This window comes from Hippichthys cyanospilos, chromosome 12, assembly GCF_059441005.1.
Source record: "Hippichthys cyanospilos isolate Australia breed blue-spotted pipefish chromosome 12, RoL_Hcya_1.0, whole genome shotgun sequence".
NCBI lineage: Eukaryota > Metazoa > Chordata > Actinopteri > Syngnathiformes > Syngnathidae > Hippichthys > Hippichthys cyanospilos.
In genome coordinates, this window is record NC_142380.1 from 773793 (window position 1) to 788570 (window position 14778).

Below are 14778 nucleotides of genomic sequence, written 5' to 3' on the forward strand. Positions count from 1 at the left end.
TACTCCTCTAGATGGCACTCTCGCTTTACAGATAAAGTAGCAATGTAATACTTGACAGCGGTTACATGATATCCAATGTGACAAATTCCGTTGGGAAATCCCAAACCCGCACGCGAATCCCGAAAGCTTACCTCAAAGTCATGGCTACTCGGCCCATTACTCAGCCGTCGTTCTAGGACAATAATACAACATTTTCCAAAACGTCTCTCTAATGGCAGATGCTATCTTTCCCCCTGCCTCTCTTCCTCTCGTTTCACTTTCAAGCATCACGAATCCGGCGAGAGGGTATGCCCCCCCCCCCCCCCTCCCCCCATCCCCAGCCACCCTACTGTGAAAATGGCAGCGTGGGATTAAAGGCGACGCAAAAGATGAGAGCGTGAGGCCCACGGGGACATGCGGGCGGGCGGGCGGGCGGGCGGGCGGGCGCTGCTGCTTCTGTTTACGTTGCAGAAAAAAAACAAGAATTCAGATTGCGGATTGCTGAGATGATAGGGTACCCCCCACCCCCACGCCAACTCGCCCCCTGGTGGCTTTAGGTCTTAAAAGTCATGCAAGTAGACCCTGTTGGAGCTCCGACATTGTCAGCCTGTTACATTTTCATATTTAAAAAAAAGGGTCTCCAACGCCAGCTTCACATACATACATACATACATACATACATATAGATGTATATTCTACTTCAACTTCACAGTTTAGCTAATTTCCCAAATCCAAATGTTTTAAACTCACCCTCAATTACCCTTATAGCTCAAAATAGTTGAAGAAAATATAGATAAACAAGTATAAACAATGAATGTCAGGACTTCTAGTGAGTAAATTGCCATCAGAGGCGTTGGCAGAATAGTACACACGATATTCAAACGGATGCATTGATATTAATCAGGATAACAAGACTGAGTTTTTGTATGGGGATAAATGTGAATGTTTACCAGTGTTTTTATTTGTTCTTTTGATGCCGGGAAAAAAAAAAAATCAATGAAAAGGAGGGCTGCGGTTATTTATAAAACATCTTTTAATATCATCAAACAGTGTCAACAAACGAGAAGAAAATAAGCTTCAATTTGGGGACATAATGGTAGCAGCTCACACAAACTCACCCACATCATTAAATTAGCATCGCACGACATTTTCATCACGAGTGTGGAACAATTGACATGCTATTAAAATTAAAGGTCAGACGTAAGACGGAAAACTAACATGTGGGCACCAATGGACTAAAGTTTTGGAAGGGGAGGTGCAAAAGGGCAGGGAATGTCAAATTCTGGACAGAAGTGTTGGGGCACCGACAGGTCATTCCACAAAAGTCTTTGGACCCGTACGGGAAGCGGATAGAAAACGCAGTCCAAAGAAATGGCGCGCTTACGCCAGCTTGGATTTTCGGCAAAGCTAGCAACTCCAAAGAAATTGTGAACAAAAGTATTGGGACACTTCAAAAAGGTGAAAAAGTGATAGAAATGTGCTTTTGACAAATGTTCTCAGACACCTCCAGGATGTTTGCGAAAGTCAAAAGAAAACGCGATCAAAAGTAATGCAAAGTGGAAAAAAAAAGTCGATTTTGGGAGCTGCCCGCTATCGGGAGCCGAAAAAGAAAACCGGGAAAAGTATTGGGACATTAAGCCAAAGCAAAATGAAGTGGAAAAGTGACCGACAAATATTTTGGAACGCCTCAGGGACATTCGCCAAAAGTATTGAGACACCCACAGGGTTACAAAAAGTGAAAATGATGCGTTTGGACAAAAGTATTGGGACACAAAAGGGGAAAAAGCAAAGAAAGAGGACTGGCTTGATTTCCAGATGAAAAAGAGCCGCGTTCCAATACTTTGGCCCAAACACCCTCGCTTCCTTTTTGCGAAGCGACCCTGCGCCAAGCGAGCGCTTTTGTTCCCGTTGGAGCTTTTTGCTAGAGGAGCCGCGGGAAGAAAGAAAAATCAAAAGAGCAGAAAAGGGAAAAAGTTCCGCCGAGATGAAATGCGGAGACGCACCTTGAAGTAGTTGAAAGTTTCCTCATTAAAACGTCGGCTTGACAAACAGCTGCCTCGCCCGCCCGCCCATCCGCCCGCCGTCTATCAGGTTGGCTCGTCTCCGTCGCCGCGCGTCTTCATTACGTCGGCGAGCGCCCGAGACGGGGCTCCGGTCGCTCTCGGCAAAACAAGCGACGGCGCGGCGGCGACAGACGCCGGCGGCCTCCTTCGGAGACGCTTCAAAGCTTCAAAAGCTCTCCCGGGACTTTTAGCGAGCTGCCGCCAGCTCGCAGCGGGCGGGAGAAACATGAAATAAAAATGACAGAAAGCCATCTTTTCAGGAAATGAAGACGCGTTTTGGATTTTCTGTCTCACATTAGCAGCCTTGATAGGATTAACCATTCAGCGGGAGCAGAACAAAGCCGGTCGTCAACTGCCTTCCGTCCACAAACGGATGCTTTTCCCCGGCGTCCCGTGGGGATAAAAAAAAAAATTAAATTAAAAATGGATCTTTAAAGAAAGACTTCATAACGATGAAGCCATAACGCGTACACCCAGAATGAAACACGCATTTTTGATTGCATTAGAACCGAGGTCCCCGACCGCCGGTACGGGTCCGCGGGTCGACTGGTACCGGGCCGCACCCGAAATAGTCGACTATTTCTCTTTAATGTATTATCCGAGTCTGAAAGCTCATTTACTTTGAAAACTTTTTTTTTTTTTTTAAACTGGTCAAATTCTCAGTCAAGAGACAGGTGACGAGCCTACAACCTCAGAGAAAAACAAAGCTTTTAACAGGCAATACCAGGAGTCCTACTTGAAAAATAGACTTCAAGCGGTAAGGAATTAGAGCGCAACTCATTGCCTCTTTTTTTTTTTTTTTTTCTTTTTAGAAAACATCAATGGATTTGATTAGCTAAAGCCAACCATGCGGTTGGTTCCCTGTTGCTTTGGATGTACCGTGATACTTGAAGACATGCTGCGCTCATCAGGGTCATGTGACACTTTCTGCCAAGCTCCATTCGAAAAGCCAACCAGTCATTTGAAAGCAAAGTTCGTACAAAGACACAAAGTCACAGTCGACGTCGAATATTTACATGTGCTTCCAACTATTTACACATGCGAGCCAGCGTGTCCGATCGCGGCATCAAGTCCTGCCGTATGCGCGCCCTACCCGTCTTTTTAAATGAAGTACTCCTTTGGGTTTTGGCCCGAGGCGTTCTGGCAATCCATCTGGCGTTCAAAGGATAAATCCTGACTTTCTTCGCGCTGGCTGTTTTTCACTTCCTTGCTCCGGTACGTCTGCTTGCGCCGGTAAAGGAACTTAGCGGCCACGGCTAGGCCGGCCACCGTCACGAAGATGATCACCGCAATCACGCCTGCAAGAAAGTCACAAATATTACTCGGCATAATCGGCAGGAAAACGTCTCGAAAGACGGACTTCTGCAAAAGGGGCAGCTATAATCAGGCCGCAATAATTCTGCCTAGCGACAGCAAGGGGAGAGGAGCGGGGGCGGAGTCAAACGATGATGGAAAAGTTAGAGTTTGCAAGATGAAGATAGTGCCTCACCAAATCCAGCCAGCCATGTAATCGTCTCGCAAAACCTAACCTCGCTATGAAGGCGTATTAGGGCAACACCGAACTGGAAAAAACATGAAACATTGCGGAATACAAACTATTTTTAGTTGAATTATTAAACAACACGTTTTGTCTCAGGTTCAGGCAACCTAGAACATTTAATAAACAAACAAGAAAGAAGACAAGGGGCTTTTACTCGCGAGGAGAGCGGACAAAGATGTGCACAGTTCACCAATCTCCTACCGCTCTTGATACACTTTCTGGCCACACCTCATTTATTCACTAGGGTTGTTGGCCTTAGTTACAAAATCACTTGCTTCCCTGAAAAGTTAGGTGGGACATTAAGGCAGCAAGGTAACAATCAATTTCTGATAGTGGGGGATTCATGTGAAAGTCCATACACTGTTTATTTACTGTTCATTTGACTCTTTTGCTCGATGAGACTTATTCTCTGTGTGGTAAAATAATAAACCAGAAGTGTGATGAAAACGGTCGGTACCTCCAATGAGCGCCGAGTCTGTCCGCATGGCATTGACTAAAGGTTGGCCAGAACCTGACGGGTCTACGGCCGAAGAAGAAAACAAGTCGAAGGAGAAGAGAAAGGAGAGAGGAAATAAAAGAGGAAACGTTAGGGCAAAGCACACTGCGACGTAACGCAGATGTCTGATGAGGCGCGAAGCAACCAGACGGAAAATAAACAGATTCATTCGACGGATCGCAGCCACGCGGGCGGCACGCTCAGCGCGGCCGAAATTCTTAAGCGATATCAGAGCATCCGTTCGCCCGTCCGGCCATTCGTCCGTCCGCCCGCTGTACACGAAATAGAAAAATCAAAGCAATCTTTGTTTTTGTGCAGTCCCGTCCTGTTGCGACGCTTTCATAGAATGTTCGGCGAGGATTTGTCGGCGCCCCGTATGACGTCGACACAAAGAAACGCTTGAAATCAGAAGCCGATACGGGGATGGAGTTGGACAGCATGAAAAGGCTCTCACCCGACAAGTGCGTCGCGTCGCGCGCGGCGTGGGGATGGGACGCGGCCGACGAACCGCAGCCGGATCGGAGCAGCGGCCCGCCGACCTCTACGGCGCCGCCGTTCGCTCGCAGCAGCGCCTCCTTGAGGGGACTGAGGGAATTGAAGCGCACGACCGACAGGCAGCCGCTGAAGCCCAGCGAGGCCAAGCGGACCAGTTCCGGATCCACTTCGGACGACTCTGCGGGGAATGAGAACAACAAAAGTTCCGCGTTTGTTTTCCTTTTGCTTTTTTTTTCTTACAAATGAATTTGGTCTCTCAGTTGCGTGTTTTCATATCAGCGCCGCAGAGACGCGAGGCCGCGCGTTGAATCCACAAGTATGGTCTTCTCCCCGCCTTTCATAAAGCTAGGACAAGCGAGGACATTTGTTCCGTTTTGTTCCACTCACCTTGCGCTTTACCTAGCAACAGTGACCTGATGCCATTGAATTCTCCGTCGGATGTCAAGTTGAAGCCTTCTCCGGTGTTTTGGTCAATCTGAAAGAAAAAAACGATCCGACTTGAGGAAAAAAAAAAAAAGGGATTTTGTTGAAAAGCAGACATAAGGACTTGTACCCCTCGCCGTGTCCCGAGAGCGCTTGCTAATACTTTGCTCTCAGCGGGCAACCGTGGGTGTAGGAGAACGCGCCTCCACAGAATAAGAAACGCACATGAGAAGCATTCAATGGAGTGCGGCAAACTTCTCCGCTGGAGGTGATTTTAATGAGGGCCCAGGAAGAGAAAAAGACACTTTTTTTTTTTCCTCATCAAAACAGTGGATGGGAAATGCCAAGTGAAAGGATTCAAAGAAACTTTTTACTGACGTTTGATTTGCGTTAACTATCACTTGACTGCTTTTTTCAACTCTGGGCTTTTGCTGACTTACAATGCCGTAATTCCCCAAATATGACACACTTTTTTTCCCCCCTAAAACTGAAAGCCAAAAGTATGAGTGTGTCTTATAAACCAGAGGTCACCAAGCGGCGGTCTGCAGAATAATAAATAATAATCAAAATGAATCCATGAGGAGTGGAAAGGATCTGTGACAAGACTGGAAGGAGATCTGGGAAGCTCAGGTTCTTGTCCGCTCTCCTCTTGAGAAAAGGAACCCAGTTGTCTTCCTTCCTGTTTGTTATTTAGTAAGTGTTCTAGGTTGCCGAACCCTAACGTTATATAGAGCTACCTAAAATTCGTTTAGCTCCTTAGCATTTTGTTTGCTCTTTGCTATATGTTAGCATATGCAAAGGTACTCATTTGCATCTAATTAACGTTTTGTATTGAAACGAAAAGCATTTGTAATTCCGTTACATGATGGACTTGCACATTTGGAGTACTCAAAAGAATTTTCCAGACTCAAGCAAGCTGAGGACACCCGTTAGTTTGCCGTTAATGGCCAGCTCATATTTCATGTGCCGAGCTGGCGCTAAACCTTCGCCAGGGGAACTTTGTCTGCATTAAATCTTGTCAGACAGATGGCGAACCTTTAACTCGGGGCGACCCCGCCGCGGTCTTCCCCCTGCTCGGAAGTCCAATGTCGTTTGTTGGCCTTAAGCTTTAAATCCTATCAGAAATCTTTTAAGTTCCTTCTTGAAAAGGGCTAGCCGACTAGCCCGCGACTCAGCCGGTCGGCCCCCGGAGCTCCTTTCATGTTAAGCAGGCCATTCAAGTCTTTCCTAGAAAAAAGGCGCGCGGAACGAGGGAAATAACGGACACAAAATGCTGGCTTTAGCAAACTTTGCAGCTTTAGTCCTCGCATAACAGCACCGTCTGCTCCGCGTAAAGTTTGCTCAAGCGCTCGGAACAATTGCGTTAGCAACAACGCTAACGCTAAAGCAACGCTTCAGGCTAATCTACCTATAGGGTCATCGTATAAGCATTGCCTTGTCGTTTTCAGGTTTCAACGCTGATAAATAATATTAGCTAGGTATTGTAGCTAATGCTGACTCGGCATTTGTAGGCTGGCTCACTGGAGGGGTCATAAAAGCAAAAGCAGGGGCGGAGCTACATGCTGGCCTGCAATCGTCTCTCTCCGGCCACTCTCAAATAAACGTGTAAACCACCCAAAATAAAACTTTTGCATTTGTTTTTCCAAATCTCATCAAATTATGGCCCGTTTGTGCGTTTTAATGTTGGCGATGAAGCTATTGCTGACACAAAAGGTTCAGAAGAAGCTTCGAAGCTAGCATCCGGCTGTTTTTTTTATTGTATTTATTGTCGCTTTAAACGCATATGATTGATGTCCCCGGGAGACATGATTGGAAAGACGTTAATGCAGCGAGAGAAGGTCACCTTGGGTTTCATCTTGTGACAATTAGGTGGCGAGATGGCTTTATACATCATGGAGTGCCAAGAAGATGATGAATATTTCATCAGAGGCTCCTCACATGTTCCTGATGCAACTTTGTCATCTCCACGAGGGCCGCTCGTCATTTCTGCAGGTCATAACTCTACCACAATGCTATGGACTAAGAGAATTATGATGAAATGAGACCGCTGATAAAGTCGAGTTTGCCGACTTGGCACTTTTACGTCAACTGGCTTTGTTTGTGTTTTCAAAGGACGTTAAGGATGTCACTGTGCTTTTGATTTGGATTTTGTTTTTTTTATACAGCCGCGCCGATATGAGAACCAACTCAAATACTTGATTTTCTATTCAGTTTGTGGCTGAGTTCTTGAGCCTGTTTTCCGTTGCGAAGGAGATGCAGTATGCTCCCAATTGTGAAATGTCTGCTTCAGATCACAATGAACAACATTTTGATCAGTTTTTGGCACCGGTTCTTGAGACTTTCATCTGCGTCCTGTTATGATGGACATGTCTACCCAGTTTTCCGCCAATGGCTATAAAATGGCTGTTCAGGTGTCCGCATGCTATTTTTGTGGGAAAATGCATGTTCCTTACAACTGAAAACTTAAAAAAAAATGCAAAATGAATATTGACACTTTGTCTCCCCGCGGAGCATGATGATTCTTGGCAAATATATTGATTGAGGCAGAATTCATTTTTGATTTATTTTTAATTGAATCATTTCGAATGTGAAATCGTTTAGAACGGAGGACCGAACTGAATGGGAATCGAATCGCCAGAGGGTCAAAGATTCCCACCCGCCCTCAGTGAGTGCAAATGGTAGCTTCGAACCAAAACGGCTGACATCCGATTCCATTTCACACGTGGGTTCTTCAGACTTTTTCCTGCGTCCCGTTATGGTAGACGTTGTTTGACGTCAATCAGAGAATCCGGAGTCAGGGCAACGCAATCGTTTTGGCGCAAGCTAATTGACCCCCGAGTGAGTTTTGGGGAGTGTGACGATGCTTTTGTGTGGCATTATGTTTGCTTTGCGTTACCTGCAGAGACACGGCGTCCATCACTCTGCTGACGCTCACGGTATGCAGACGTCCGTCGGCTAAACCCTTGGCTTGGCTCCTCAACACTTCGGCTTCCTTGCTGCCGTCAAGCTTGTAGCGCACTTCCAGCTTATCTGCGCGCGCGCACACACACACACACACACTTAAATGAAAGCTTTTCTCATTTCTTATCTCGCTCAAGCATCCCATATTATTATTAGAGAGTTGCATCTTTCAGCCCCATGCTGAATCTCAATGAGGAGCTTTGCGTATTAAAGAGGATTAGTGCTCATTGCCTATCAATAACAGTAATTAATTTTGCGAATATTACACCGGCGTTAAGAGGAGCCGTTCGAAGGCATCGCAGGGATGAAACACATTGTCCTTCCCGCGGACTCTTTCCAGCCGCTTTCAAGTACGCTAATTAATCCCGTAAAGAACAGCGCTGGGCTGGGAGGTTATTTTTAACAGCAAATGGATGAAACAATACACCAACCAAAGAGCCAAGCCAGGATTTTAATAGCCTATTTAGCATGCGACGTTAGCATTTAGAGCTATTTTTGTAGCGTTTGATTAGACTACGCTCTAAAACTGGAATAGCATGCGGTTGAATGAAGACCTCCGCCACGGTCCGACTTGTTGAGGGTCGATAAACCTCGCCAGCTTGCTCCGCCCGCACTCAACGACCAAAACCGACGTTTTTTATAGGATCGGGTTATCGGATTAATTGCGATCAATTAATTACAGTTATCGTTGAAACTAAGCGCAGGTGTGGAACTCCAGTCCCGGATGGCCGCTTTGCTGCGAGTTTTGGAAGCCTCTCTCTCAAACACATTAGGGTTAGGGTTAGGTCCTTTTCCTTTTTTAACGCTTGACAAAGTCATCTTGCGGGCCGGATTACCCACCGAATTTCGGGGGCCTTAGGTTTGACACCCATGGTCAAGCGTGTCAACTTTCTAGCCATATTTAACCTGAATATATAAGCTGTGAAATATGCCTAAAGTGGCAGTTTCACACAATATCGGCTGAGTTCCCCTTCAATTTTCGGCATGGGTCCTTGAGACTTTTTTGTGCTTCCAGTTATGATAGACATATGCATCCAATTATGTGCTGATGGGCGAAACAGGTGTCAGGGGCTGTTTTTTTCTCAATTTTCCAGGTGGTGCGGCTGAGTGTGAAATGACTGCTTTAAACCAAATCGGACAACGTCATCTTCACTTTCATGCATGGCTTTGTGAGATTTTTTTCACATGTTCTGTCGTAATAAATTACACCAATTTTCATGTTGATGTGTCAAACAGCTGTTGAGGGCTAATTTAAGCTAACTTTTCAGGTGGCTGCTAGTTAATGCGTAATGACTGCTTCAATGGCCAAATTGTTCCGCAATCTCAGGCATGTTTTTTTTCTTGAAACGTTTTCATGCATTGTGTGATGAAAGAAGACATATCCACCAAATTTCCCGACGATGAAAAATTCGACAAAAACGCCATTTTACATACGGGCAATACGTGTTGGCCCGTAGCTAGCGAAATTCCACGTCAAAGTACCATCGATTAGAATGCTTAAAATCTAAAAGCGATCGATGCAGAAAATTTCGACAAAAATGCACAGCTAGCAGTTCCTGCAAATATGGGCCACTCAAAATACGGGCACGGTCCAAATGCGGCCCACGAGCCGCCGCTTTGCAAGGACCGCTCAAGGGTGCGAAATTAAATCAGAGCCGGCTGCTTCAAATCAAAACGCTTGACTTGCCATTCAATTTCAGGAATCGCTCCTCGAGACTTTTTTGTATGTCCCGCCGTGAAAGGCGTCCGCACGGTTTTGTGATGATTGCTCAGAGCGGCGGCAGGGGAGCATTTTTCAAATATTGAATACGAAGGGCGTAAACGCACGTTCCTCACCGTGCTTGTTGATGAGCAGCGCCAGGTACTCTCGCCGGTACGACGACACGTAGAGCAGCAGGGCGGGACTCTGGCCGGTCCGAAAGCTCAGCGTCACGTTCTCCGCTCTCGGGCTCACGTCGGACGAGACGGAGGACGGCGACGGTAGCCCGGCGCCGGCGTCGGCGCCGCCTCGCTCGGAGGCCTCCATCTGGAAGGCGTAGCGGACCGATGTTGTCGGCTTGAAAACAGCCGAAAGCTCTGGGGAGAGGATGCAAGTTTGGTATCGCCCATCTGTCTGGTAACAGTGCTTCCAATTCGGTCAAAACGGCCGACTCCCTGTAGGTTCTAGCGCGCGAGCCCTCGATACGTTTTCCTCACGATACAACCGACGGCGACGGGACGCCGAGCTGACCTGCGTGACAGAAGACTCCGTCGTAGGCCGACTGGTCGCAGTCGCAGCGGAAGCCGTTGTCCCTCTCCACGCAGCGACCGCCGTTGCGGCACAGCGCGCCGTAGGTGTGGCAGTGACCCGGGCAGCCGGGCTGGACGCCGGGCGTGATGCGCGCCCTCTCCTCCAAGTCAAGGGTGGCGCCGTTGAGTTGCAGGGAGCGGATGCAACCGCGGAAACCCTTCTGGCGGGACGCCGTCCCCCCTGGAGACGCATATTTAAATAGTCCCCACATTAGAACCACCGATGCGAATTCAGGAGGAGAATTACTATTATTTTATTCTTTTATCCTTACGTGCGTAAGGATAAATTTACGGTAAGAAAGGCATCCATCCGGTGGCAGCAAACCTTTCCCACTCTCCTTTTTTTCTGGGATCAAGAGTGAATAATGATGCTTCATATCCTCTCCGGATAACAAAACCGCCGGAGTACTCAGGTAAACACGTTTAGCGCATTACTGGCCAAAAATCAATATTTCCTGCTGCTTCCTGACGCGATCTGCTCACTTGTTGTTTTGCTGCCTTGTTGACGGACATGAAGCCACGTCCCTGCTGAGATTTACACAACCGTAAAAGCTAAATGATGGATTTAGCTCTGTGAAGATGGACAAACAGCATCAGCGTCCGTCCAAGCGGCTGATAAACAGTCCGCCGGCTGTATTGATGAAGTTTTGTCGTCGCTCGTTATTGGCTAATTACATGACGGACTGATTAATGACCCCCCCGTGGTTCAGGTGGTTCAATTAACGATTATTTTAGGAGCCTCGCAAGAATAAATCACATCGGGAAGTTTATTAGGGCGCCGTGCTGACTGGAGCATTTTTCTTATTTGTCTTGTGCTTAGGGAGATAATGAAGCTAAGCTAACGCGGGGCCTTCTTTCCACTCCGGGTTAAGTTCTGTACGGCTCGGAACACGTCCAGAATTTTCAAAGGAAAACGTGATTATTTTAAGAGTATTTGATCATTTTACAGTCGCATAAAAACATGATCAGGAACTAGTGCAACCAGGCTGATGAATATACGCTTCAAACCAGGGCTGTTAAACAAAGGGCCCGGGGGCTGGTTCCGCCTTTGCATATGCTAGCATATAGCAATGGGAAACAGCTGACACAGATGAGCTAAACGCACTCAAGGCATACAAGATAAGAACTAACATGCTATTTTTGTATTATGATTGGCTGACCTATGAAGAGCTGGCTATTGAGCTGCAGGTGAACGTGGCCGTCGGCCGGCGCCTGGCGCGTGGCGGCGGGCATGCCATCCAGTCGCAGCGACGCCTCCTTCACGTTGCGCTCCACGCCAACCCGATGCCAGCGCTCGTCGTTCAGCGGCGACTCGGAGTCGGCGGCGACCTCCAGGGGACCGTTGCCAACGTCAAAGGAAAACACGACCCGGGTGGGAGCTGGGGCGGGACCAGAGAGAAACCAAGAAAATCATTTTGTCTTGTTTGGGAACTCATTCAATCCTAAAGACTTCTTGCACTAAGTGAGTGTCTAGGAACGGCTGGTACTAGATGGATTATTAAGTAATGCAGTCATAAAAAAATATCATTAAGTCATAAGGTAACAAAGCGATACGCTACTTTAACACTTCAAGTAAGTCATTACTTTTGTATTTTGTATCTAAAGTCATCAATTACTCTGGTACTTAACGACTAAAAGTAAAAGACTGCTTTAGTCCTTTAGCATCGAAAATAATCAATTGTGTTCAAAAACGGTCTTAAACGAGCACTCCTATCTATGCGCTGTTTATGTCTCCTATTGCTACGGAGTCCCTCTGGGTTCACTCCTAGGGGCGCTTGAGTTTTGCTCCTGACACTTGACTCCATTTCCGCAAGAGTTTAGGCTGGTACCTATGCACCGGCCCGAGCCTCTGGGGCTCGAGAAGAAGAAGCGGCGGCGGCGGCGGCAGCGGCGGCTCCGTATTGTGTGACCGCTTTCAATCGCACCGTTGATATAATTGCCTCGGGCCCGTTATGGATCGCTGCGTGCCGGAGTGCCGGCGGAGCGTGTCGGCCTACTGAAAGATTTAGCAGAGTGCTGGCCAAGCAGATCGCCGGCGGCGAGCGGGAGGAGGGGATGAAACAATATTCCGAGTCCCTCGGTTTCTCCGGAGCCCGGCGACAGAGTTAGCCGGCGACGGGAGCGGAGCGGCAGTATTCCGAGTCGGAACCCGGTGATTTCCCCGGGGCGCCCTTGCATTAGCTGCTGTTTTCGTCCCCTCGACTCCCACGTCGACCGTGGCGCTTCCGCAAATGAAAGTGCGCGGACTCGTCAAAGTTTCCCGTCGTAAACAAGCGCCTCGTTCTTATGCAAACTAAATCACGTCAAAATGACACCCAGAAGTCCCTTTCACGAGGCCCGTCGACGCTCTTTTTTCCCGGCTCGTTCTACTGTACGTCGCAAAAGGGAGTACGCTAAAAATGAACGAGGAACATATTCACTCATTTCAGTGGTACCTCTTCTTAAGAAAATAATTTCTTCCCCAAGTCATTTCGTCATGGGAAATTTCATAAGTAGAGACGCTTTTTACATGTAAAATGCCAAATTCGTTCCCAAAAATGCCCCTGACCCTTTAACTAAATAATATTAAGAAACTAATTTAAAAAATGCATCAAAAACTGTAAATACATTAGAATTGCATTAGTGCAAAACAATCACGGACTTCAAAGTAGATAATGTAAGGAATAATTAATCCTATAAATGAATTATATTAACTGTAGTAGTTGACAATATGAATGCAGTTCAATTGTTGACCTTGAGATGGTGCTCGTATATTGGTGGTGAGTGCAGAGACCTTTTCATGTAGTTTTATCTATTGGTTTTTACTTAACATTTCCAGTGAGCTAGGCATCATTACCCTAACCCTAACCTAACCCTAACCCTAACCCTAAACCTAACCCTAGCCCTAGCCCTAACCCTAAGTCCACAGGATCAAAAGAATTGATTTTTAATTATTTTTAGTGCAAAAATAGTCATTGATAATGGGGTTGCGTTCAATGGTCTAAATCTCGTCCAAAAATAGTTGTGTGTGTCATGTGTGTGCGTGTTTGCTCTGTGCCTAGGCAGCGTTCGATTGTGCCACGAGGGGGCGGGGTCACCAGCCTTGCGCACCTGTTCCCCATTACCCATCAGGGTCTTTTTAAGGCTGCTCGCTCCAGGAGAGCGACGCTGGGTTTTTCCTTGGCCCAGTGAACCCCCATGCCTTGCGGCCCTCTCGCTTGTGATTCTTTTAGTTGGTACTTTTCTCTAGTTGTATTTTTTTCGCTTGATGTTTTTTGTTGTTACTTTGTTCCTAGTGGTTCTCCTGTAGCCTCCGCCCCCTCGTTGGACCGATCCCTCCTAGACGTTCTCGTCTCTCCCTTATTTCTTACTTTGTGACTTTTGTTTGTACTTTCCCGTTGCCTTTTTGGACACCCTTATTTTCCACGCCAGACGTGCGCTTTCTGTTGCAATAAAGTCTTTGAACCCAACCCCTCGGTTGTGTGTTTTTTTTTTTCAACAATTGTGTTGTGTATAGCCTCTTCAACGTGGTCCAAATTTAGCGCCAAAACAGTCATTGAAAATGAAGTTTTGTTTCAACACACGTTTGTGGTGTTCTGTCCGCGGTCCAAATGAGGCCCTTTTTGCGGGCTGGCCGTCTGAAAGGGGTCAAAAACAACATTTAATGATCTATGAATACATACGGCAGCATATTAAGCAAGCCCCCGGGCACGAACTCACAAGTCAGCTCGATACGTATGAAGTCCCTGATGCCCAAGTTCTCCAAGAAAACGCCTGAGGGAGCGCCGGTCTTGAACAGGAAGGAGATGTCGGCACTCAGCTCGCCGTGGAAGGTGGGGAAGTGGAGGTAGGACGTCTCTGTGGCGAAGAAGGCGGCGTTCCAGAAATTCTCTGGGGAGGGGGACGATTTCAATCATCAATTTTGAAGGGACGCGTTCCGTGTGCGCCATAGTAGCGCAAAGAGAAAAGAAATATGCGCATTTCCGATTGAGGCATATTTTCTTACGGCTTTTGCATTTGCTCTCGGATTTTTGTATTCAGAGACCTTTGGCCTTTTTTGTACAACTCATCCGTGGCAATTTTCCCTGGACTTTTTCTTTCAGAGACTTGGATTCTTACACATTGATCGGAATGCGAAATAAATAACATCCCGTCATTTACAAGGCTTAAAATCAGTTTGCACAATGACCCCTTGTTTTTCGCGGGACCGAACTCGAATTCAGTTATACGATTGATTTCATCAATATAACTTGAGTACATTTTTCTAAGATATATATATATAAATAATGTACAAGATGCACCCCTGCTTAGCCTTCATTTTTGGAAGGAAAGTGCATTTTACATTTAGGGAATTACGGTAATCTAAATTGGATTCTTGGGCTTCCGGGCTGAAATGACATATTCATATGCATGCTCTACGGTATGCGGGACTCAAACCCGGGGCCGTTCTCCTCCACACTTATCCAGTCATCCCCCAAGTGACTATATTTAACTAATGTATGAATGTTTCTGCGCAGTTCTCCACTGTATGCATGACTTATTTATTTCCATAG

General features: G+C 46.8%; 1 protein-coding gene across 4 annotated transcripts in view; it reads right to left on the minus strand.

The window, feature by feature from the left end:
* Positions 1-994: 994 nt before the first annotated feature.
* Positions 995-14778, minus strand: part of LOC148414274 (contactin-associated protein-like 4) — a 44470-nt gene continuing 30686 nt past the window's right edge. For 3 of the 4 annotated variants that reach the window (XM_088429522.1, XM_088429523.1, XM_088429521.1), the window contains 9 exons: positions 13946-14116; positions 11407-11625; positions 10188-10427; positions 9794-10033; positions 7893-8026; positions 4961-5048; positions 4533-4751; positions 4040-4102; positions 995-3340 (listed from right to left, as the gene is read on the minus strand). In XM_088429522.1, the coding sequence (XP_088285648.1) occupies positions 3144-3340; positions 4040-4102; positions 4533-4751; positions 4961-5048; positions 7893-8026; positions 9794-10033; positions 10188-10427; positions 11407-11625; positions 13946-14116 (1571 nt within the window). In that variant the 3' untranslated portion in view covers positions 995-3143. Of the gene's footprint in view, positions 3341-4039; positions 4103-4532; positions 4752-4960; positions 5049-7892; positions 8027-9793; positions 10034-10187; positions 10428-11406; positions 11626-13945; positions 14117-14778 lie in introns of those variants that run through there. The other variant, XR_015867455.1, reaches the window with a different exon arrangement.